General features: G+C 39.9%; 1 protein-coding gene across 2 annotated transcripts in view; it reads left to right on the forward strand.

Moving 5' to 3' along the window:
* Positions 1-646: 646 nt before the first annotated feature.
* The window catches only part of LOC132142551 (protein FAM193A-like), a 43,317-nt gene continuing 17,187 nt past the window's right edge, over positions 647-26,776 (forward strand). The window contains exons 1-12 of one of the 2 annotated variants that reach the window (XM_059552504.1): positions 647-986; positions 6,237-6,305; positions 8,145-8,378; positions 21,534-21,703; positions 21,820-21,987; positions 22,604-22,835; positions 23,063-23,187; positions 23,275-23,422; positions 23,525-23,599; positions 23,732-23,809; positions 25,676-25,794; positions 26,006-26,248. In XM_059552504.1, coding sequence (XP_059408487.1) covers positions 843-986; positions 6,237-6,305; positions 8,145-8,378; positions 21,534-21,703; positions 21,820-21,987; positions 22,604-22,835; positions 23,063-23,187; positions 23,275-23,422; positions 23,525-23,599; positions 23,732-23,809; positions 25,676-25,794; positions 26,006-26,248 — 1,805 coding nt within the window. In that variant the 5' untranslated portion in view covers positions 647-842. The remainder of the gene's footprint in view (positions 987-6,236; positions 6,306-8,144; positions 8,379-21,533; positions 21,704-21,819; positions 21,988-22,603; positions 22,836-23,062; positions 23,188-23,274; positions 23,423-23,524; positions 23,600-23,731; positions 23,810-25,675; positions 25,795-26,005; positions 26,249-26,776) is intronic. The other variant, XM_059552506.1, reaches the window with a different exon arrangement.

Consider the following 26,776-nt stretch of genomic DNA (forward strand, 5'->3'; position numbering starts at 1 on the left):
ACATTTAATATAATAGCACTATATATTTTTTAACACTGTTATCGTAATAGACTTCATTAACAGATACAAATAACAATAAAGAATACTGTATACTGATTAGAATGAGCTGTGAAATATTGTATAATAATGACCCATATTGAAATCTAAACTGGATATTTCGCCTGATATTTTACCTCAACACAAGTTTGAATAGCTAGTTAGCGCCACCTAATGACTGAAAGTATTACTGCGTTTAAAAACATGGCCTCGGAGAGCAATGGGAATTTTAAAATATTAGTAAGAAAAAAAATACCTCAATAAAATAAAAAGAAAGACAGAAAGAAAGAAAGAAAGAAAAAAAAACCTTGACCAGAAACCCAACACACTTGTAAGAGACTTGAATTAGTGGGACGAGAGAGAACTTATAAAAAGTTATAAAAAATAGAGCAAGACAGCAGCATAAATAGAATAACAAAGAGCTTCATTATCCGTTTATGCTCGCATTTATTGTTTTAACAATCTTCCAGCACCAACACAGACACAACATCTAACCAAGGAGTAATAATAATAATAATAATAATAATAATAATAAAAAACCTCGAAAATAAAACTAAATTTCCCATAAGCCCTAAGCACATCATACGCTATTACGTCATGGCGTAAACGCCATTGGCCTATTCCTCTTGGGTCGGCCATATTGGAATTTGAAGTCTGCTATACTGTGAGCAAGTCGGCAGTCTCTTAGATTATATCTCTCAAATACAGTACATTTTACCCGTATTCGCAGCGCCAGAGTCTGGCATTGCACCCGAGACCCCGCTGTTTGTAGACGGAGCGTTGTCTGTGTATTTCGTGGGGTAGAAATGAGTCCTACAGACGCTAAACGCGGAGCGAAGCGCAGGAAGAATAAGCGGGGCGGCGGCGCAGGGAAGGCCGGAGCTCCGCCAACACCATCCAGCGGCTCCGCACACGGAGACCCGAGCACCATCCCGAGCCTCAACAGAGAGGTGAGCGGCACCTGGGGCATGCGAGGCGGTTAATGCTGGATCAGAGCTTAAATACACTGTAGTTTAGTCCAGATCCCATGATATCGGAGGCTCAGGAGAACTCCTGTAGCTGAGCACACATTTACATAGAGCCTGAGCTCAGCTTTACTGATCTAGAGCTTTAATCTTAAACAGTTCCTGGTCTGATCACAGAAACATGGGAGGAAAATAGTAAAGAGGTGTGCAAAGCGTATTTAAAGTGATTTTATGCTGTAGATGTGGATGTTTGAGTGATTTGTGCTGCTCAGAGTGATGTAAAGCTAACGTTAACTTGTCAAGCGATGTCCAGTGTTAGCTGATGTGTTTACATATGTATTTCAATAGATATATTATTGTGTTAAAGTTCTCACATAAAAAGAGGAATAAATGCGGTTTTTATGCTGGAAATATCACTATCACCCCGCGATCCACAGTAATGTCACCACGTACGTTAACGTTAGATATAGACAGACCTGTGACCAGAAGTGTGTTCAAATTATCCAGTTTACACATTTACTAACTTTTAACCATGTCCAATTTATTCGTAATTTAAAAGTGGATTTGCTTGTTATTATTATTAAGCAAAATTGGCTAAATAATTGCCCTTCTGAACTCCAACAGCGGTGTCAAAGTAGGAACATACCGGAAGTGCTTGAAAATAGTCGACGCTAAATGTCAACAAACCCTTAATTACGTCTGTCAGTGGTTTTGAATCGAGTCTTGTGCGAAGTTTGTGCTTTGGACACAAATGTAATATGAGGTAATGTCTTTACATCAGCACAGTTATTTCTTAACGTGTTCCATATTAATATACACACCTTCTTACCTCAGTTTCTCAGCTGCCTTGCTGTCGTGTGTTGATGGTGTCCAGCTGAAGAAGTGTCAGGGGATGAACAGGCCACTCGCAGCACAGGGTCCAGTGTTCAGGGCTTTGTCAGAGACGTATTCTTTCTGCTGGTATACCTCTTGTTTCCAGGGAAACCACATCTGTAGCTTAACAAGAGTATCAGTCTGTGTTGAAATAAGCAAGCTAAAGAGGCCATTGCATCGCTGGACTGAATTACAGCTCTTTTGCTTGCACTGGTTCTGGTTAATGCGATTTCAGCCACCAGTGGGCAAAATGTTGTGACCATGTCGTTAGTGAGAAATCACAGACAGTTAGAAATGTTAGTGTTTCGGTCTTATATGAATTGAATATTGCATCAAATCGATTTGATCATAAATAAGACTGATTATAGAAGAACATTTTGATGCGAATTGACAGACAGAGTCAGCTGAGAGCTTGGAATTGGGACATTTTTGTTAGGGTTAGATTTTAGCAGGCAATCAAGAAATCACATTCTCCTTTTCCTTATAAAACTGACAATATTTGTTATTTGTAAGTGTATCGTTTATTTATTTATTTTTCGAAACAGATTTCCTAAGTTTCTTTGCCCCTGGTTGGACAGACACCCATTGGTTAAGCCAGTGTGTCTGTTAATGTGCTCGAGTCAACCAATCAGTGTTTGACTAATCAAACAGTTAGCTTGAATTATTTTGTCTCTGCATATCAAGCTAAGATATAGAGAAGCATTAACATGGAAAAATTCCACACCGTAGCTATAAACAATACAAGCAATTAGAGCTGAAACAACGAATCGATTTAATCGATTAAAATCGATTATTAAAATAGTTGTCAACTAATTTAGTCATCGATTCGTTGCTAAATAACTTGTATTTGCCGTAAGCGGCTCATTTCGTGCATATTTCAAATCTGCGGTGACCAAAGTGTGGCAGTAATGAGCCACCGGAGGTTTTACTCAGCCAGTACAGCAGGAGAAGTAGCGAATAGCCAATAGCTGGCCTTGTTTTATGTCACGTGCTTCCCGAACAGCGTCTCTGCAGCATTCAGCAGGATGTGGGAGTACTTTACTTTGAGCCTTCAATAAAGAAGAGTAACCTGTAAACTCTGCACTACTGAACTGTTTAAGGGGACGTTCACATATCGCGTCTTTTGCGCGCTCAAGTTCGCTATTTCCAACACCGCACCGCATCGAGTTAAAAACATCTCAACTTTTCAGAATGCTGCAAGCGCATCGCGGGTCATGTGACAAGAACTAACCAATCAGCTTCATCCTTTCCCTTAACGTTAAAAGCTCAGTCAAGATGAAAGGAACAGCTGATCATAGTTGTATATGGATTTCCATTTTGAAATAAATTTAGTAGCAGAGCTACTGCAAGCGGTTTTTTGAGCTGCAAATCCATTTATCCTTTGCTGAAATTTCCGCGTCTTCAAGGAGAGAGCACGTCATGGTTGCTTAGCAAAGGCAGACGCCTCAGGGGCGCTTCTGCACGAGCGCTTTGGAAAGAAGGAGAAAGCGGTGCGCCTAGCGTTCTCCACGCGTTTTTAGGCGCGATTTGTGAACGGCCCCTAAGACTTTCATTTGTGCATATTCTCCAGTACAATGTTGTTTGCAAATGTTTAGTCGTAAAAGCTGATAACATTGCTTTTTAACAGTTAACATTTAAAGCTTTACAAACATGTTCTGTGATCAGTTTGTCGTTTACCAGTTCAAAATTCAGTCGTGCAGCCTAATTATGACTGAATGAGAGAGGTAAATGTTTAAAGATATTTGAAATGCACTTTTTTTTCTAAGTATTCACTGCTCTTTTTCACACAGCAGGTTTTTTTGTGTGTGTCCAATTTTTTTTTTCTGGACAACCTTCTGATGGATTTTACTTTAAATGAGTTCCATTCAGGTTTCATGCCACTGGCACTTTATTCGAAGGATTGTTTACAATTTCACAGCAAAAGCTAAAAAGCTGTTTCCCAGTAAATAAAAAATACAATGCACTGCAATTTTATTCTGTTTTATCCTTATTCTTCGTGAAAATACGTTCTGAAAGATTCCTTAATAAGCTTTGTTCGGGATGTTAAACTACTTTAGTAGCTCTAAGGACTGCCATGGTGAAAACATTATTTGAAATCTACTTGTGAAATTTGCTAGAGTATGGGTCAGTGTTTTGATTCCAGAAGAGTTCGACAAAGGATTACTAACACAATAAAACAACTCCAGGTATATTTTTGATGAGGATATGACAAAAAGGTTAAAATCTCTTAAAAATCTATGCTGAAGGATAAAGACCATTTATTAATAATTTACTTGGGGAAGAATGGAAAAAACTAAAATATAAGTACATGAACCGATTAATCGTAAAAATAATCGACAGATTAATCGATTATCAAAATAATCGTTAGTTGCAGCCCTACAAGCAATGCTGTTTTATTTTTTTGAGATTTGATATTGCTGCCTTTATTCTTGTTAGCATTGATTTATTGAATTGCTGATAACCTGCTGTTACATTATTTACAAGCTTTCGCTAATTAGTTATATATATGTTTTATTATCAAAATTAACGTGATAGTTCACCAAAAAATGAAAATTCGGTCATGTTTTTTTCAATCCACTAAGACTTTCGATCATCGTTTGAATTCAATTGAAGATACTTTAAATGAAATTCAAGAGGTTTCTGTCCATCCATTGACAGCCTTAGTAACTTTCACTTCGAAAGCCCAGAAAGGAAGTGAAAAGATCATGGAAGTAGCCTAGTCCATGTTACTCCAGTGGTTCAATTTGAATTTTCTGAAGTGACGGGAATGATTTTTGTTTGCCAATAACCCCCCCCCCCCCACCCCCTCAAGAATAACCATATATATTTTCTTTACCTACGCTTCAGTTTTCAATGTTTCATTTAAAATATCTTCAACTGTTTTCCAAGGATGAATGAAAGTCTTAGGGGAATGGAACAATGTGAGGGTGAGCATTTAATGACAGATTTAGATTGGGTTAACTATCCCTTTAAGATCATCTGAGAAGTTGCTTTGTCTTGACGGCTATATTAAATTACAACATTTAACATATTAATTATGGCTGGAACACAGGAAGGAAAATACTCTGTGGTTTCCTAGTTTTTTTTTTTTTTTCATGTTCCACATTTTGGAATAGGGATCAAGTGGCAACTCAGCACTTTACATGATGAAATCTTTGTTACTGCTTATTGTGCAAAAGTAAAAATGAAAGCTATTGGAATTCAAATCATTATTGATTTGCCTTATTTTAATAGTATATTATATTAAAAATAGGTGTTCTACTTCTATTAGGGTTCATTCGGGGTAAGGCTGGACAATAATTCAAGTTCAATATCGCTGATTTTTTTTTTCAATAACATTGATATGATTTTTAAACACATTTCTGATATGTCAATATATATTACCAGTGTTTCCCATGCATTGATTTATTTGTGGCGGCCCACCACAGTATCAACATTTTACCTTCACAAATAGATTTTCCAAAAAGGCTTTGACGAAATCAAAATGAGGTGCGGGTGTTTTCTGTAGCAACTCTGAACGCTTTTCATATTCTTTATCCTGGCTGAAGCACTTTAATTTCAGTCTATAAGAATAATCAGCTTATATTATAGTTTAAATGGAAAGATATTAATATAATAAGGTGTGTCTGAGAGTCTTATGTTTATTTGACAGTGATTTCACATTTCTTGGTTGTATGGAAGCCAAATAGGGGGGTGGTGTTGGAGCAGTGGATAAGACTCATGCCTTTGGTGTGAGAGACCCTGGTTCGAATCCACTGTGCGACACCAATGTGTCCCTGAGCAAGACACTTAACCCCTAGTTGCTCCAGAGGCATGCGACCTTTGACATATATAGCAATTGTAAGTTGCTTTGGATAAAAGCGTCTGCTAAATGCATAAATGTAAATGTAAATACAAATAAAATGGGAACATTGTACCATTTTTATTTAGAAAATATTGTATAGTTTTATAGGAGGACGTTTCATAGATTTGGCAAATTCATTTTTTAGAAGTTTATAAGTAAAGACATCCATTGTGGGTGTTCTAGGCAGTTTTTCGGAGGCTTTTTTAATATTGTTCATATTGATATCAGAATTATATCATATCGACTGAAATGAAGTAATATATTGTGATAAACTTTGGCCATATCGTCCAGCCCTAACTCAGAGTCAGCCTTTATCCAGTGAACTGATTTAACTCTTCTGCATGGTTTTGCCAAAGGCTTTTTCTTTGTGAGTTGGGAGCTGAGTAGTGCATTTAGGTGGCACTCTTTTAGCTTTGAGCTGAAGTTGTAAACAACAGAGTGTATCTAATTACATTATTGTAATAAGTTTATAACCTTGCAGCTTTGGAGAGTTGATCTATGGCCATCTTTCACTTCAGGTCCCAGTGAATGGTGCTCCACAGTTTTCAGAAGGGCCAGTAAACGCTGACTTCTCAGGAGTCCTTCAGGTAACAGGCAAATCTCTCACTTTGCAACATTTCTACAGCACTCTGCCGTATTTGCATTTCCTCTGTGTGGAAGCACAGCTGTGATTTCCTGAAAGTCTGCTCCGGTTTAAGTTGGGTTACTGTTTTGAAGCATATTCTTGTGTTGATCCATTGATCTCCTGTGGCGGATGGCCGTTAGTGCAATTTGAGTATATTCTGTATGGGCATTTTACGTTTCTACAGTCGTGGCCAAAAGTTTTGAGAATTACATAAATATTAGTTTTCAAAAAGTTTGCTGCTAAACTGCTTTTAGAACTTTGTTTCAGTTGTTTCTGTGATGTACTGAAATATAATTACAAGCACTTCATACGTTTCAAAGACTTTTATCGACAATTACATGACATTTATGCAAAGAGTCAGTATTTGCAGTGTTGGCCCTTCTTTTCCAGGACCTCTGCAATTCGCCTTGGCATGCTCTCAATCAACTTCTGGGCCAAATCCTGACTGATAGCAACCCATTCTTTCATAATCACTTCTTGGAGTTTGTCAGAATTGGTGGGTTTTTGTTTGTCCACCCGCCTCTTGAGGATTGACCACAAGTTCTCAATGGGATTAAGATCTGGGGAGTTTCCAGGCCATGGACCCAAAATTTCAACATTCTGGTCCCCGAGCCACTTCTTTTCACTTTTGCCTTATAGCACGGTGCTCCATCGTGCTGGAAAATGCATTGTTCTTCACCAAACTGTTGTTGGATTGTTGGAAGAAGTTGCTGTTGGAGGGTGTTTTGGTACCACTCTTTATTCATGGCTGTGTTTTTGGGCAGAATTGTGAGTGAGCCCACTCCCTTGGATGAGAAGCAACCCCACACATGAATGGTGTCAGGATGCTTTACTGTTGGCATGACACAGGACTGATGGTAGCGCTCACCTTTTCTTCTCCGGACAAGCCTTTTTCCAGATGCCCCAAAAAATTGGAAAGGGGCTTCATCGGAGAATATGACTTTGCCCCAGTCCTCAGCAGTCCATTCACTATACTTTCTGCAGAAGATCAATCTGTCCCTGATGTTTTTTTTGGAGAGAAGTGGCTTCTTTGCTGCCCTTCTTGACACCAGGCCATCTTCCAAAAGTCTTGGCCTCACTGTGCGTGCAGATGCGCTCACACCTGCCTGCTGCCATTCCTGAGCAAGCTCTGCACTGGTGGCACTCCGATCCCACAGCTGAATCCTCTTTAGGAGACGATCCTGGCGCTTGCTGGACTTTCTTGGACGCCCTGAAGCCTTCTTTACAAGAATTGAACCTCTTTCCTTGAAGTTCTTGATGATCCTATAAATTGTTGATTTAGGTGCAATCTTAGTAGCCACAATATCCTTGCCTGTGAAGCCATTTTTATGCAACGCAATGATGGCTGCACGCGTTTCTGGGCAGGTCACCATGGTTAACAATGGAAGAACAATGATTTCAAGCATCACCCTCCTTTTAACATGTCAAGTCTGCCATTCTAACCCAATCAGCCTGACATAATGATCTCCAGCCGTGTGCTCGTCAACATTCTCACCTGAGTTAACAAGACGATTACTGAAATGATCTCAGCAGGTCCTTTAATGACAGCAATGAAATGCAGTGGAAAGGTTTTTTTGGGATTAAGTTAATTTTCATGGCAAAGAAGGACTATGCAATTCATCTGATCACTCTTCATAACATTCTGGAGTATATTCAAATTGCTATTAAAAAAACGTAACTTTTTATAATAGCAACTTTTCCAATTTCCAATATTTATGTAATTCTCAAAACTTTTGGCCACGACTGTAATAGAAGTGAAAGCTGGTTTCTCACAGTTTATGTTTCGTTGTCTTTCACTCAGACCCCGTTCACATTCGGGGTGAACCAGAGGGCCCCTTACACCACTGGGGACCGTTGCCTGCTGTGTCGCAGTGAGCGCAAGGACACTGTCTCTTATGACATAGGAAGATCCAGTCAGAATGGGACAGCCCAGTCACCCAAATCTTCCAGCGCCCTTCAGTTGCCTCTGTACGTCTGCTCCGACTGCAAACGCACTGTGGAGAAGGATGATCGTCAGCCTTCCCTCGACCAGTTGGTACGTTTAGTTTTTTTTCCTTCAACACTTGCATGTTTTACCTCTGCCTCTAGTCTTGAAAAAAAAAAACCTAATTGGACAAATAATGAGTCTGGGTTCCTGTTATTAACTTGTTCATTTTCAGAGTCAGAGGAGTGTTGAACGTTTGAGGGAATTATTGGTGCTCTCAATATTGTTCCCTCATTAAAAAGGTTTTATTGCTAAAGCAACTAATTGTATGTCTCCGGTCATGTCATCAGCCTCCCAAAAAAGCTTTTTTTTATTTTGCATAGATAAGGTTGCCTAATGAGGGCTACCATGTCTGATCTCTTTCTGGCGGGCTTATGAAATTAGAAATTAAATTGAAATGCATATTCAACAGTAAAATAAACTCAAATTACCAACAATGACCAGGGCTCAACGCTATAGATTTTTTCTACCGGCCCGGTCGGGTCATTCGTTCAAATCATTACTTGCCCTGCCAATATTTTCGCTGGCCTTGCCACAAAAAAAATAAAATAAAATAATAATAATACAATAGTTGCCTTTAACATTGTTCTTGATCTATGTTCTCTTATATTCTAATAAATAATCACTATTATAATAACCAATATTTTAGATTTCAGTTCAATTTTACAAATTCTCGATTTCAATTTTGATAGAACAGAAAAAACTACTAGCCTGACAACTATAAAGTTCAATCATTATTAAAGACAAGTGAACAGTCAGTAAATAAGAACAAATAACAAACAACAGCACAACCGATTATAAAGAATAAGATACAAATTAAATTATGCTTTAGGATTTTACATTGTAGATGTTAAGGTACAGCAATCTGATAATCACATCTTAAATAACATTTCCATATTTTTCACTGTGTTCCACCTTGATTTTCTTAGCCATTTGAAATAGGCACGATACCATTTTCAGAGCCGATCCAATCTCTGAGTATCTCCGATCCGATCTGATACCAGCACAGGTTTTTTTATTTCATTTTAAATCAATGTAGAATTTCTATACTTCTATGTGTTGACCTGATCAAACTCTTGTGTGTGTTAAACACAATCGGCTAAATATGGACAACTTCATTTTAATGAAAAAATATATAATCATAATCTATGACAAAAAATATTACTATAAACTAGAAGAGTGGATAATTCAGCAGCAAATGTTTCTAGAAACATCATGGGTGCACAATAATTTTATAAAAACATTAAACATAATGTGAAACAACATTGTTTGTTAAGGACCCAGTAAAGGTTAATAGGACTAAATCTGGTAAAATGTTACACATTCAGGATTTTTCCCGGGTCAAAAATGGTCTTCAGTGGTGGCTGACGGTCATCCACATACACAGTTAAAAGAACTCTGCCCACGTGATCTGGGAGCAAAATACTGACGATAAATTTTAAACAAATGCAGAGAAGCAGTTTGTGAATTTTGCTTATCCTATTAATTCATTAAATATAAAAACAATCACTGTCAAGACGTAATAAAGCAAAATGCTTACAACTAATTTACATGTAAACGTCACCTTTTCCAAAGTAGTTCGTTAGAAAATAAATAAATAAGGACTGGTCATAGTTTACACTTGGTTGCTAAAAACAGGCTGATGACTTCCTTGTTCTATAAAGTCCCTCCTTCAGAAATACGTAACGAGTTCTGATTGTGCCAGCAGTTCCTGTGTTGTGATTCGACACCAGCTTAGTGCACGTTACCCTCCTGGAAACGCAATTGGCTAGTTTTGAGAAGCAAGTGGGCAGGATTTGTTTTGAAAACCTGGCAATCCTGATCTGAACGCACGTGCTGGAGATGTACTTCTAATCACAGAACGCCTTTACTGATGGGATGCGCATGAAAATCTCATTCAGTTTTTTGCACAGCCCTAACATCTAGTTAACAAAGCTAAACAGCATTGCCCTTTGTGTAATAAATTACAGAAACTGTTAAACGCACCAACTTAAATAATAAAATAAACTTACCGGTTGTGGTCCATAAACAAGGCCTTCTCCAGGCAAAGAGGGAACTGCTCCATCTTTCAAGAATAATCTTTGTGCGAATCCGGCATTAAACTGATTGAGATTGAGCAAGCTGTCCTCAGCAAAATGTGCTGTACATAGTTTTACATGTTGATTTATAATTTTCGGGAACAGAGTTAAACATAAATTGTAACCATTAATCTCCAAGTACAGCGTCCCTGGGAAGGCCAAACAAAGATGATTGGACTCCGAGATGAAAATAACAGCATTTCGACGACATGGCGACAAAAGCACTCTTCGAACGCAACTCTTCCCCCTCCTCTGACAGAGGTTGTGGGTTTGAGGTTAGTCAAAAAAAAAAAAAAAAACGGTTTTAGTGACCTCATTACTACAGGAAGTAGATGTAGTCCAAACTGGTCGTTCGATGTAGGCGAATTCTGTTAAATAAAATATCTCGCTTGGCATTGAACTTTGAGCTTTAGAATTTTACAGATATTATTTATACTCTAACAACAACATTACACACTAACTAAAGTTTGAAACATATTTTCTTTCAGATTCATCATCCGCTGATGGAGAGGAATTCTGTTAAATAAAATATCTCGCTTGGCATTGAACTTTGAGCTTTAGAATTTTACAGATATTATTTATACTCGAACAACAACATTACACACTAACTAAAGTTTGAAACATATTTTCTTTCAGAATCATCATCCGTTGAAATAGCTACTATAGCATTTAATTTGTGAAAATGAGAAAGAAGTTCTCTTACGAGAGCTCTCTCGTACTGCGTCTTAGCTAAGACGCTACGGGAAAAGTCTCTTTTCACGAAATACTGAAGCAAAAAATTATCCTTAATTTTGTATTTTTGTAAAGCGCATTTGCAGCAGTACACAGCCATAGGCAAGACGGCTCGTTCGCTCATTGGCTTGTTCTGCGGCAACTGCACAGCCTATCGAGCGCAGGCTGATGCAACATCAGACCAATAAGGGCGCTTCACGCCCTTCTTGCCACTTCCCGCCGAAACGGGTGTGGCCCAACCTATAAAAGGAGCTCGAAAACCGCCAGAACCGCCTCCAGCGCGGCCGAGCTCGCCGGTTCCCTCCGCTTCGCCGACCTCCCCTGCATCGCTTCACGATGCTCAGCGTCCGCTGCTTGCCGACGCGTCATCTGAGGAAGTGGATCTCAGGCCCTCGTCGGAGGAAGAAGACACGTGCTCTCTGCTTGCTTCGGGCAGTGAGGGTTGGGCGAGCTCCGTGAATCTCGCGCGCGCTGCTCAGAGGCCCAGCAGACGGGGGGATATCGATAAGGAGCTGATGCGTGTACTCTCGCTGGCCGCGGCGAGCCTCGGCCTCGAGTGGTCTGCACCAGCGCCCCCTTCACGTTCCCGGCTGGATGGTAGCTATCTTCCGGATGAGCGCACTTCCTCAAGCTCAAAGCACGCCCCTTTTCTTCCTGAGCTTCACAAAGAAGTGGCGAAAGCTTGGGACGCTCCATTCTCGGCGAGAATCCGCTCATCTGTTTCGCCAGCATTCTCCACACTGGACGGTGCTAAGAATAGAGGGTACCTGTCACTTCCGCCGGTGGAACAGGCTATAGCAGCGCACCTTTGCCCGCCCTCTGCTGGACGGCGGACTAAGGCGGCGTTGCCATCCAAAGCCTGCCGCATGACGTCATCGCTGCTCGCACGGATATTCTCTGCTGCTGGGCAGGCTGCGTCTGCGCTACACACCATGGCTACGCTACAGATTTTCCAGGGCGATCTTCTCCGCAAGCTGGATGAGATGGGACCTGAAGCGACCTGTCTCGCGGATCTGAGGAGTGCTTCGGATCTCTCCCTCCGCGCTACTAAGTAGCTGCACAGGCCATGGGACGGGTTATGGCTTCCGCTACGGTGGCTGAGAGGCATTTGTGGCTGACGCTTTCTGACATCAAGGAGTCTGAGCGCGCTGCGTTCCTTGACGCACCGCTAACTCCTGCCGGCCTCTTTGGATCTTCCGTCAACGAGTTTGTGGAGAGATTCGCTGAGGACCAGAAAGCTTCGCAGGCGTTCAAGCACTTCTTGCCGAAGCGCTCCAGTTCTGCAGCTAGCCACTCTAGACCGGCCCTACAGAGCTCTCAGTCACGCCCACCGCCTCCTGCTGCGTCATCGCGACAGCGTCAGCAACGCAGCTCTGGACCCCGTTCTTGCTCTTCAAGCCGTCGCCCCGTGCCGCGGGAGCCGCGGCAGAGGATTGCGGTGAAGCCAGAAGCCCCGAAAGCATCCTAGCACTGCTGGGAAAGCGCCGGTGTTCGAGTTGCGCTGCGGCCGAGCTCTCACCCAAGCGCGCCGCTGTTGCAGTTCCAAGAGTTGTGACTGCCTCAGTGTCTTCTGCAATGCGCAAGCCTGCACGAGTGCCCGCTTGCCTGCACACAAAAGCCGTTATCACGGCTACCCAGATGTTTCACAAAAAGATGCGCAGCACACTCGAGCGCCGCCGTTGCCCAGTCAACAGAGCGCGCTTCGCATCAAGCCCTTAGCCATTCATGCAGATGCATGGTCAGCGCTTCCATGGGTTTCGGATTGGGTGCTAGGCATTATAAAGAGAGGCTACTCGCTACAGTTTTCTCGACGCCCTCCGCGCTTTGCAGCGCGAGTCGAAACTACGGTCAAAACAGAAGTAGCACACATACTTCGGGCCGAAATATCAAAACTGTTGAGCAAAGGGGCTGTAGAGCCTGTGTCTCAAGCTCAAAGCGAGGGGGGGCTGTACAGCAGATACTTTCTGGTGCCCAAGAGAGACGGGGGTCTAAGGCCCATACTGGATCTAAGACAGCTGAACAAGGCATTGATGAAACGCAGTTTCAAAATGCTCACGACCAGGAAGCTCCTCGCGCAGATTCGCAGAGAGGGACTGGTTCATGTCAATAGATCTGAAGGACGCGTATTTTCAAATACAGATAGCGTCAAACCACAGGCGATATTTGAGATTCGCCTTCGAGGGCCAGGCATACCAGTTTACAGTCCTGCCATTCGGCTTGTCCGTAGCTCCTCGTACGTTTACGAGGTGCATGGATGCAGTGCTCGCTCCTCTCAGACTCAGAGGCATACGAGTGCTGAATTATTTGGACGACTGGCTGGTTCTGGCCCGATCACGAGCGGAGCCTTGAGAAGCTCGGCCTCAGTGTCAATTGGGCGAAGAGTTCGCTGAACCCCAGTCAGACGATCCTGTTTCTGGGTATAGTTCTAAACTCGTGTTCCATGACGGCGCGGCTGTCACCACAGCGCGCGATGGGCATTCAGCGCGCAGCGAGTTCTTTCCGCTGCGGCGCGACCGTGTCGCTCAAACACTGTCAAAAGATGCTGGGTCTCATGGCCTCAGCATCTCTGGTTCTGCGGCTGGGCCTGCTCCGCATGCACCCCCTGCAGTTCTGGCTGAAGGCTCGAGTGCCGCGCAGAGCCTGGGCGTCTGGCCGGCTGCATTTCAAGGTCGATCAGAGCTGTGTTGCGGCTCTAGCACCTTGGACAGCGAACGGTATAGTCGAATCAGGGCCCTGAGGGGAATTCTGAGTTCACGAGCGCTATGCGCTGCCGACTGTTATATGGGCAGTATTGCGTAAGACCCGCATTGCCACATTGGTCAGGCCTTGCCTCGGCTGTGTGATGTCATATTGCCGCATCTACGGATGCTGCTAGATATAGGACAAAGGGCTTTTTCCCTTTTCTGTCCTGGACTCTCTGTGAGTCCCTCAGGTGACTGTGCACTGTAAATCCTGGGCGTTGCTTCAGGTTTATTGGTGTGTGATCCCTGCGCGCACGGTGTTTTACATTGGGTTCCCGTAGCATCTTAGCTAAGACGCAGTACGAGAGAGCTCTCGTAAGAGAACGTACTCGGTTACTAAACGTAACCTCGGTTCTCTCTAGAAGAGCGAACGAGTACTGCGTTCTCTGCCGTGCGTACGATTCACTCTGGTTCGCTTCGGCGATGAAATAAATCAGGTGAGTCAGCCTTTTCGAGCTCCTTTTATAGGTTGGGCCACACCCGTTTCGGCGGGAAGTATTGGTCTGACGTTGCATCAGCCTGCGCTCGGTAGGCTGTGCAGTTGCCGCAGAACAAGCCAATGAGCGAAACGAGCCGTCTCGCCTATGGCTGTGTACTGCTGCAAATGCGCTTTACAAAAATACAAAATTAAGGATAATTTTTTGCTTCAGTATTTCGTGAAAAAAGACTTTTCTCGTAGCGTCTTAGCTAAGACGCAGTACTCGTTCGCTCTTCTAGAGAGAACCGAGGTTACGTTTAGTAACCGAGTACGTTTTCACACTGAAAGAGAAGTGATCTCGCTCTCATAGACGTGCCAGGCTATATCTGCAGCTAAACTGAATAAAAGCAGAATGAACTGATGAAACGTAAAAAAATACAATTTATGAATGATAGAGTGCTAATTGACATAATTTATGACAGTACAGAAACTATAAAGTATATTTTCTACCTTATTCTGTGCAGAAAATTAAAATAGCTAATTAAATGTAGTAGCCTATAAAACAATCATGAAATTGCCATTAGGAATTTTTTTTTTTTTGAAAAAAAAAAAAAGATTATTGCCCAGCAGTGTATTTGATTTCTTACAGCAAATTAAAAGTAATAAAAAAGAAGAGAATTAATTGTAAAAAAAAAAAAAAAAAAAAAAAAAAAATATATATATATATATATATTATAATTATGATAATACATAGGTTACATACATAAAATTATTGTATTTGACATTTCTGTCACTTCTGAAATGATGGATATGCCCCTGGTGTGACAAAATGTTAGCTTACATTTTAAAGCTCTTTTTTTTTATCTTGGCTTACATACATTTTTACGTATGCCATTTCATGCCATAGCATCATTAAACTAGCATCTAACAATGTAAAGTTTTTATTTTTATTTATTTTTTATTTTTTTTAAACCTATGGCCTAAGGCTGCTGTGTAATTTGCCCCCTGACTAAGCATTTTAAGATTTTAGGGGAAGCATTTAAATAATCCTGTGAATGCACTTGAATGCAGAATCTAATCATTATAATCGAATCGAATTTAATTATTCTAAATTTGCAAAAGTCTTCTTGAATCGAAAACCTATGAATCGTTTATCTAATCTAATTGCTGCCTACCCAAAGATTCACAGCTCTACAGTGTAGCATTAAAAAAAAGCATTAAAATGTATTTAACTAGGCCTAATAGTCTAATTTTCTTCCATGTATGACAACAAATTGCTTTGTGCTTTGATCTGGTTTCACCTCCAATTTAAACTACATTTTATAGGTAATTTACTAAACGCCTACATTGTCATATAAGTAACAAAAATACTGCAAATTATCAAGACTAAATCTTACTCTTGCTAAATGCTAAACACACTTATTTGCTGAGGTGTTTTTAGTAAATGATATGTTACACACAGATTCTAACAGTGATGTCTCGTGAGTTCAGTGTTGGACTATTGGTCCAAAAATCTGTTGATTTTTATTAGTATGTCTGAGGGAGGGAGAGGAAAGATGGTGCTCAAAGACAGAGAGTGATGTGGGCTCTCTGCTCTTTATCTCCCTCATTTAACATTAGCGCCATCACAAGCGCAGCAGTAATTAACATCACCCATAAATCACATTTACTGATCAAAAAAGGCATTGGCGGGACAAAATTTGTTTTGGTGATTGCCAAAAGATTTTCAATGCAGGAAAAACCCCGACATCGCTCTTTGTATTGTTGTAAAATATAAAACACAGAACAAAAAAGACTATTAATAATAATTAATTTCACAAAAAGTACAATACAAAAGGTGATGGCTACAATACAGAGCAGCACAAAGTGCTTATGCGCATCCCTAGCGCAGAATGATGCGCTTGAAGCAACATTGAGTCACAGCGTGCAGTGCTTCGCATAAAAAAGGAAAGAAATATTAGTGTATTATATCTGTGATATTTTATTGAGTTTTCTTTCAACAGTTTTAAATCTCAGTTATTGTGCAGTCTTGAACAGAGTTTCTCTTCCTTTTCTTTTTAGGCTCTTTTTGTCTCTTCCTTTTCTTCAATGGCCCGGGCCAGTGTTGCCACCTTGTGGACAAGCTAATTAATGCAAAAAAGTCATATGTGCGATCTGCACATAGCCTACTCTTCCCTCGGGCCGGATGTAGAAGTTTGTCAGGTCGCCAATTGAATAGCCCTGGTGTAACGGCTGACAGGACAGGAAAATACATTTTTACTGACATATGGCCTGACAACATCTCATCTGACCACAGTTCACTGTAGTTCTACTGAAGCTCCCTCGTCACCTGCATCTTTTCCACACTTGTTTGACTAGTGCATGGCACTGAGGTGAAGTTGGAGTGCGCATATGAAAACTCTCCCAGTTTATGCGGTCGTGAAGACATTTTGCGTCTAAATAAATGAGATTCAGAAGCAGCAGCTGTGAGTGGGGTGGCCAACCATAGCTCCGCCCCTGCGTTAATGGTGTTAAATAGTTTTAACTGTTCATGTGTGGATATTGGCAATATCGTTAACAATTCTTGCTTATAATCAGTGGCGGCTCCAGACAATTTTTATTGGGGGGGAAATGGGGGGCCCTGGTCATTTCAAGGGGGTCTCATGAAAACCAACAAAAATTACAGTGGACACAGCTAATAACTGCATATCACTGCTACTAAACAACAAAAAAAACACAGCATATCAACTACTTTGTTTTTAATTAATTAATCGATTGCAGTTTGCAAACAATATGCTCAAACTTTAAAGGAAAATTATGTAATTAATAACTAACCCTCATGTCGTTCCAGACCCGTGAGAGTTCATCACAGTTTAAGATATTTTAGATTTAGTCTGAGAGCTCTCAGTCCCTCCATTGAAACTGTGTGTCCAGAAAGGTAAGAAAAACATCATCAAAGTACTCCATGTGACATCAGAGGGTCAGTTAGAATTTTTTGAAGCATCGAAAATAAATTTTGGTCCAAAAATAGCAAAAACTACGACTCAGCATTGTCTTCTCTTCCGTGTCTGTTGTGAGAGTTCAAAACACAACAGTGTAGTGATATCCAGTTCGCGAACGAATCATTCGATGTAAACCGGATCTTCTTGAACCAGTTCACCAAATTGAACTGAATCGTTTGTAACGGTTCGCATCTCTAATACGCATTAATCCACAAATGATTTAAGCTGTTAACTCTTTTAATGTGGATGATACTCCCTCTGAGTTAAAACAAACCAATATCCCGGAGTAATTCATGTACTCAAACAGTACACTGACTGAACTGCTGTGAAGATAGAACTGAAGATGAACACCGAGCCGAGCCAGATAATGAACAATAGACTGACTCGTTCACGAGTCAAGAACCGGTTGCATTAGTTTTCGGATCACCGGTAGTTCTTTCGGACAGTTGGATTCAATAAAACGTTTGAAAAAAAAAAAAACGGTTCACCGGTTCTTTTGTGCTCAATGTAATAGCATCATTGGCGATGATTGCCCTTCATTCAAGCCTCGGTTTACCAGCGCTCATAAAATTAGCACAGAATCAGTTCAGAATAATTCACCAAAAGAATCAGTTCGGTTCAGAAGCTCTGTGTGACGGTCTGCTTCACGCTGAATCTCACATGCACAGGATCATCAGCTCCCCGGTTCTCGAATCGGCCGCGTCCGACAGAAATGGTTCTCAGTTCAGTGTACGAATAAATGTCAAATAAATTATTAATTATTATTGCTCTGGGTAGTTTGAAGAGAAACATTTTTAAATCTTCATCCTGAATATATATATATATATACAACCCGAATTCCGGAAAAGTTGGGACGTTTTTTAAATTTGAATAAAATGAAAACTAAAAGACTTTCAAATCACATGAGCCAATATTTTATTCACAATAGAACATAGATAACATAGCAAATGTTTAAACTGAGAAAGTTTACAATTTTATGCACAAAATGAGCTCATTTCAATTTTGATTTCTGCTACAGGTCTCAAAATAGTTGGGACGGGGCATGTTTACCATGGTGTAGCATCTCCTTTTCTTTTCAAAACAGTTTGAAGACGTCTGGGCATTGAGGCTATGAGTTGCTGGAGTTTTGCTGTTGGAATTTGGTCCCATTCTTGCCTTATATAGATTTCCAGCTGCTGAAGAGTTCGTGGTCGTCTTTGACGTATTTTTCGTTTAATGATGCGCCAAATGTTCTCTAAAGGTGAAAGATCTGGACTGCAGGCAGGCCAGGTTAGCACCCGGACTCTTCTACGACGAAGCCATGCTGTTGTTATAGCTGCAGTATGTGGTTTTGCATTGTCCTGCTGAAATAAACAAGGCCTTCCCTGAAATAGACGTTGTTTGGAGGGAAGCATATGTTGCTCTAAAACCTTTATATACCTTTCAGCATTCACAGAGCCTTCCAAAACATGCAAGCTGCCCATACCGTATGCACTTATGCACCCCCATACCATCAGAGATGCTGGCTTTTGAACTGAACGCTGATAACATGCTGGAAGGTCTCCCTCCTCTTTAGCCCGGAGGACACGGCGTCCGTGATTTCCAACAAGAATGTCAAATTTGGACTCGTCTGACCATAAAACACTATTCCACTTTGAAATAGTCCATTTTAAATGAGCCTTGGCCCACAGGACACGACGGCGCTTCTGGACCATGTTCACATATGGCTTCCTTTTTGCATGATAGAGCTTTAGTTGACATCTGCTGATGGCACGGCGGATTGTGTTTACCAACAGTGGTTTCTGAAAGTATTCCTGGGCCCATTTAGTAATGTCATTGACACAATCATGCCGATGAGTGATGCAGTGTCGTCTGAGAGCCCGAAGACCACGGGCATCCAATAAAGGTCTCCGGCCTTGTCCCTTACGCACAGAGATTTCTCCAGTTTCTCTGAATCTTTTGATGATGTTATGCACTGTAGATGATGTGATTTGCAAAGCCTTTGCAATTTGACGTTGAGGAACTTTGTTTTTAAAGTTTTCCACAACTTTTTTACGCAGTCTTTCACAGATTGGAGAGCCTCTGCCCATCTTTACTTCTGAGAGACTCTGCTTCTCTAAGACAAAGCTTTTATAGCTAATCATGTTACAGACCTGATATCAATTAACTTAATTAATCATTAGATGTTCTCCCAGCTGAATCTTTTCAAAACTGCTTGCTTTTTTAGCCATTTGTTGCCCCCGTGCCAACTTTTTTGAGACCTGTAGCAGGCATTAAATTTTAAATGAGCTAATTAAGTGGATAAAAGTGTAAAATATCTCAGTTTAAACATTTGCTACGTTATCTATGTTCTATTGTGAATAAAATATTGGCTCATATGATTTGAAATTCCTTTAGTTTTCATTTTATTAAAATTTAAAAAACGTCCCAACTTTTCCGGAATTCGGGTTGTATATATATATATATATATATATATATATATATATATATTTTTTTTAATCAGGAAGAGGGTGGGGGGTCAAATGGGGGGTCAATGCTTTTTTTGGCAGGGCCCCCCAATACCCCCCTTGGCGGCGCCAGTGCTTATAATCAATAATATGGCTTCTTCTTAACAAGATCTTAGTCTATGCTATGTTCTGTTCTGATAATGCATGAACTTCATTATTTGAAGCACACTTGCCGTCCAGTATGGCAAAAAGCTTCGTGCTTTGTTACTTTTTAATAAACAAAGTATCAGCTTTAAAATTATTCAAAATTCATACAAAAATTCAAACAATATATACAAGTTTTGGCACTCTTTAATGTGGCGGGCGTAGTCGCTTTTGCGCTTCAGTTCAAGCGGCAAGTTAACCCATTTAATCTTTCTCTTTATTACTATAGTACATAATGGACATGAATTAACATCAAAAGGTAGACTATTTTATAAGAGAGCTCACAGTACAATTTACTGAAATGTCTCATGTAAAAGCTCATTCAGTGTTTTAAACTGCAGAAACCATGTAAAGATTGTAAACATTGCAAAGTAATATACACTTGCATCAGAATAACCATTTGGTGTCCATAAGCTCATCAGTCAGCTAGAAAAATAACTTTAAAGTGGAGGATTTTGCTATAATTATGCACTATTGCATTTTAATATTTTTACTTAAATTGATACTCCACCCCAAAATGAAAATTGTCATTAATCACTTACCCCCATGTCTTTCCAAACCAGTAAAAGCTTAATTCATCTTCAAAACACAATTTAAGTTCTTTTGGATGAAAACCGGGAGACTTTTTACTGTCCCATAGACTGCTAAGTTACCCTGTCAAAGTTCATAAAAGTATGAAAGAAGTCATCAGAATAGTCCATCTGCCATCAGTGGTTCAACCGTAACATTATGAGACGACGAGAATACTTTTTGTACACGAAGAAAACAAAAATAACGACTTTATTCAACAATTTTCTCTCCACATCACCATAGTGCCATTTTGGACATTATGAGCTGAACGCAGGCAGCTTATGTTCGTCTGCCGTGCCACAAGGTTGCGCTGTTTTCTTTCAAATCAAAGCGTAAATATAAGTAAAAAAACGTATCCTTGTGGCGCGGCTGTATTTTTGTCGCTTCATAATGTTACGGTTGAACCACTGATGGCAGATGGACTATTCTGACGATGTCTTTCATACTTTTCTGGACTTTGACTGTGTAACTGTGTACTTGGCAGTCTACGGGACAGTAAAAATCCAAATATCATCCAAACTATCTTAAATTGTGTCCCGAAGACTAACAAAGCTTTTATGGGTTTGGAACGAATTTTTAAGAGCGTATGACAACATTTACAGGATGCATTGAGGAGGAGTCCAAACTACACTCAGTGGCCAAGTGATGCTTATGGCCCATGATATTGCTACAGATTCTGTGTAATAAACATTGCATGACTGTATATTTAAAGTTGGAAAAGACATTTAGTTCCCACTTTAAGTGAACCTTATTTCTCAGGTCATCTACAAGATGGATTAAAATGCTGATAAAGTCAAGAAAAGATGAGACATATTACATGGCAGTATGTTTAAAATGTAAAAATAAAATTATAATTATAAAATAAGCTTTTTTCTTATAGGAGCCAATGGCTCCTTACTCAATTTTTTTTTGTTTGGAGTCCTGGGATGTGTCAGTGTTATCCAATTCTAATTTAAAGTGTAAAGTTAATATGTAGCAGCAGTGTGTCAGAGGGTTTTTGAGAATAGCTTGCAAAAAGAAGAAGTAGTACATAAATATTTTCTTGTTCTTTATCAGAATCAGGATTTCTTATTGCACATGCCAATGGGTAATGGCGGTTTGTCCCAGGAGCCCTTGGGGGCCGGAGGACGACTTACAGTTGGTACTCCTACACTGCCTGCTCCAGATCTCAGCACTCCCCTCACTGCAGACACAGTGTGTAGCTGTGAGGCCTGTTACGAGCGGAGGTGAGTCCTGCATGAGTTTTTAATGTGGGATCAGCTTGCATGGGTCTTATAATCATGTCTGTTGACTAATCAAGACTTATTTCTTCATCTACGATGCCTGTGGTGCCTTTGGTCAGGGAGATCACAGCTGAGTCAGAGCGGGAGTCGCAACAACTGCAGAATCACTGGTCTGAGGTCAGATACCTGGTCCGGTGCATTTACCGCCAAACTGGCACTCCGCTGGCTGATGATCAGGATCAGCCTCTTGACCGGGACAATGAGAGCATGAAGGAACTCGTTGACAGGTATTGGCATTCTCCTGAAAACCTCTGTATATTGTTATGTAAAAATTATTTATTGAAAGGATTGAGCCACAAGCAATCTGTTTAGCAGTTTTTGGAAAATGACACAAATGTGCACTGACAACCGTCAAGAGTTGTTGTTAGATTCTAGCTTATTTTGTGCTGAAATTTCAGCTTTGCCATCACAGGAATAAAATGCATTTTAAAATATAATAAACTAGAAAAGAGTTATTTTAAACTGAAGTAATATTTCACGTCAAATTAAGGCAGCTTTGGTGCGAATGAATCTTATGTTTAAATGTTTACAAAAATCTGACCTACTGAAGTTTTGAAACATGGTATAAGTAATGTCTAACCTAAAAATGTTATGAATAATGGGGTTTGTCACAAATACTATTATCCATCACTTTAACGGAATGGGTTGTACATTTTCCGGAGTTTAAAAAAAGAAAGTTTAGTTCTGTAAAAGTGCTGTGTGAAAATAACATCAAGCACTGCTGTCTTGTAGATCTGCTGACCCTGTGTAATAAACTATCACGTTAATAACTCCACTGGACGACACTTGGAATCTCTTTATTTCTCTCCTCCCAAAGCCTCACCTCGCTTTCTCTTTATTTAGGCTTTGTGAGAAAGATCCTTACCAGTTGTACCAACGTCTGGAACAGCAGGCAAGGGAGTACGTCTTAGAGATGAAAGTACGGCTGCTCAAGCACTTGTCCACAGGCTCAAAGGCACCTATTGCAGTCGCTCAAGGGCCTCCACAGGCCCACCAGTTCATCTCACTGCTGCTAGAGGAGTACAACGCACTCTGCCAGGCGGCCCGCACCATCAGCAGCTTCCTGCTCACCCTGGTGTGTTGTTGCAGCCCAGCCATATTATGCATACATTCTGGTGTTGTCAAAAGTACTGGTACTTCACTATCAAGTCGATACTTGTATTTTAAATAGTGACAAACAATACCATTCTTTCTGCAGCACCATTAATAATGACTTGTTTGCGGGTATATGAATAATGAAAATCTGTTTAAGCACCAGCAGCAGTATGGACTACTACTAGCACTGTTCTTCTTCTTCTTCAGGAGAATGAACATTTGCAGAAGTTTCAAGTGACATGGGAGCTCCACAATAAGCACCTTTTTGAGAACTTGGTGTTCTCTGAACCCATCCTGCACAACAGTCTACCTGCCTTAGTGGCCCGGCTCAGGTATGGTCTTTGATGAATCAGTTAAAACTTTATCATTCTTTTAGCACTCCTCTGTGTGTAAGATGCCATTTTGTTTTCGTTGAATAGGCAGGGCACAACATCCCATGATTCATACAGTGAGGATATGTACCGTACACTGCTTGAGAGATACCACCAGCTCGACCAGGAGATGAGTGCAGTGGCACTCGAATGGCTGGAGTGTGAGAAGAGGATTGATGACTATGTTGATGAGCAGGTATTTTTTGTTGGCCAGTAAAGTGAATGTAGCCTTACTCATCAATCATTGGTGGCGCTCTTGCATGATCTTGCATTTAAAACCAGTTTTGCCTGTTTGCAGTTGCTTTTCAAGGTGGAAGGTCAGAATCTCACAAATCAAAGGACAGAACCTCATAAGTCTTTAATTAATAGAAATGTAAGTTGTAATTCAAGTAATTCATTGCAGTAATTGCATTATTAATCTTCATACGTGAATTTGTCCTTTACAAAGCAGTTTATTAAGTGGAGTTAAATGAGTTTCTCCTTTTTTTTTTTTTTGTTAAATAAGATGTCTTTAAGAACCAAGCAGCGGATGCTCAAAGAAGATGCAGAGATATTCAAACAGAAAAGATTGTTTGAAGAGCAGGTAATATTTTCTCCAAACCAGATCTTATTATCCCATTGGGCTTATTGAGAATAAAAAAAATAAAAAAATAAAAAGGTGGTGTCAAGTGTACCAAAATTAACACCTGCAGCGCTTCTGCAAGTGGAGAAAAACATAATAAAGCTAGGCTATATATATATATATATATATATATATATATATATATATATATATATATATATATATATATATATATATATATAAATAAATATTATATATATTATATATGTTAAATATTATATATATACAAATAAATAGGCCTATACGAGAAATATAATTTTACTTAAATAATAAATTAAGAAAATGAATGAAAAATGCAGGTTCGGTTCATGTTTGTGCTGCGCGAATGGTAACCAGACAGCAAAAAGCGGCATCCTGTTTTTCGTTAGGCTTATTTTACGAACAAAGATTTGTTTTCGTTGTGAATGTACACAAATGAATGCAAACCATTTACAATTCCGATTATTTTAATGACTAAAAGGAGTAGCCTAGTTGCTTCCACTGTTAGAGGGAAAAAATTCAAGAGATTGCGCTGCATGCGCGCACAGATTAGCTTTGCTACCTTGATAATGCAGCCTGTTCATTATCATATGTCAAAAAATGGGGGGAAAAACACACTGCTCAGTTTACATATGAGAGAGAATACCAGAATGAGAGACCTAAGGTTGGTTTCAGTTTTGTTTTAGCTTAAATTAATTTGTTTTGACTTGTTGTTTATATTGCTATAACTTCTTAAAGGCCTATTTTTAACTTTTGTTCTTTTCTTAATACTGTTAATTGAAAGAATTTGTTGTGGAGTGAGGGAAACTAAAATAGCCTAGCTATGTTTACAGTGTTTATTATAATGTTTGTAAACATTTTGCATCGGCATATTTCTGGATGAAATGCGACTTTTTTTTTCTCTAAAAAAAATATACGCGTAGCTTATTTTAACCATGCAGCAAACATTTAAATATTTTGATAAATTAGGCTACTGAAAATAAATAAAGAAATGACTTTTTAAACCGTTTAACTGATTGAATAATCAGTCAAAATTCTTAACGACAGTTAACCGGTGAAGATCAACATTCCTAATGAAAATTGCCCATTCAATCACCAATTGCACAAAACCTTTACACTTTACCTTTAGATTCAGTTATCACTTTTGAAAATGTATCAAGTATATTAAGCAACACAAATATATTCAACATAGACGATAATAAGAAAGGTTTTTGAGCAGCAAATAAGCATATTACAGGAACATGTGACACTAAAGATCGGAGTAATGATGCTGAAAATTTTTCCTCACTGTCACAAGAATAAATTACTGTAAAATATATAAAAATATGAAAGTCATATTTGCTTTTACAAGGAAACATGTGTATGTTTCAAAGGCATTCAGAATATGTGTGTTACCCAAATAAAATAATGACTAAAAGTGCGTCTGCAGCAGTGCAGCGATCGTTTATGTACTGACTAGCGGACTGCAAACGCGTCCTGTTAGCACGTCACGTTTGATGTGGTAATTTCACAGTAGGCATATACACAGGTTCCAAGACTCATTCTCGCCCCCTACAGTGCAATTGGGTTAGGTATACATCCGTGCTAAAATATCAAGGTGAAAGTCATCATAGCTCGGCTAGTATAGACCCAGCTCTCAACCCAACTTTGAGAATACGTTAACGGCGATATATTGTTTATTGCCCGATAAGAGTCTCCCATTAACGCAGCACGATAATGGCCCATCACTAATATATATATATATATATATATATATATATATATATATATACACACAAACAGACACACATGTGTTTCCTTGTAAAAGCAGCTGTATTCACAATTATTGTTTTAATATTGTGATTGCAGCTTCTACCGAACAGTAAAAAATCTCTGGGTGGTGACAGTAAGTTTACAGACACAGTAAAACAGATGCTTTCATCCAGACTGAGTATCCCAGACTGTCCCAACTGCAACTACAGAAGGAGGTACTTAACAGTTTCATTCAGTTATAATCTTTGTATAATGTGTATGTATTAAGTTTGATTGGCGGGTCTTTCTTTAAAGGAAGAGGGGCCACTTTTAGAAAACAAGAGACAAAAAAGACAAGCAAGTTTTAGTGCCCTTTGAGTATCCTTACCCTACACTGTTGTATATTGGTAGCCTGTGTAGTCACTGAATTAATGAATTTACCTCCAGATGCACCTGCGACGACTGCAGCCTGTCTCACATTCTGACCTGTGGCATCATGGATGCTCCTATGGCAGAGGATCTGCATCTGAAGCTGCCCCTGCAGGCGGAGCCTCCCCGGAGCTACCTGTCAGAGGTCCATCCCCCCAGCATGTCATCAGGCAGCTCAGGGTCCGGCTCAGCCCCGGGCTCCCCCATCACCATCCAGCAACACCCTCGCCTCATCCTGCCACATGATGGCACCACCACATTGTGAGTTAAAACCGTTTTGTGCTTTCTGCTTAATATGAAATTAATCTGATTACTTACACATTCATTTTCAATGTCGGTCCCATAAATATCTACCAATTTTTGGCTTTTATGAAAATAATGTTTATTACAAAAATGATTTGTATCTTTAACTACACATTGCCATATTAAAAATCAGTCAGTAATGATACTGAAGATTTTCATGAGCCTTAAGTAGTACATATCACTGACAGTAATGACAACTTGAAGTTTAGCAAGTGAGTCAAATATTGATTTAGTAACTCCTCTGACAGATTTGATAAGCTAATTCATTGAAGGGCTAATCTGAACCAGTGACTCTTTAATTGAACACTTTTTGAATGATTCATTAATGGAACCACATTATGAGTCACTTTTTGTCAGTGAGACTACATTTTGTGTACAGTTCTGTGAGGAAATAATTTTTCTCACTGCATTCAAGTAAAACAGCTTTATATATACATGAGTTCACGCGCACACACACACACACACACACACACACCACACACATAC

This window comes from Carassius carassius, chromosome 6 (assembly GCF_963082965.1).
Source record: "Carassius carassius chromosome 6, fCarCar2.1, whole genome shotgun sequence".
Classification (NCBI taxonomy): Eukaryota; Metazoa; Chordata; class Actinopteri; order Cypriniformes; family Cyprinidae; genus Carassius; species Carassius carassius.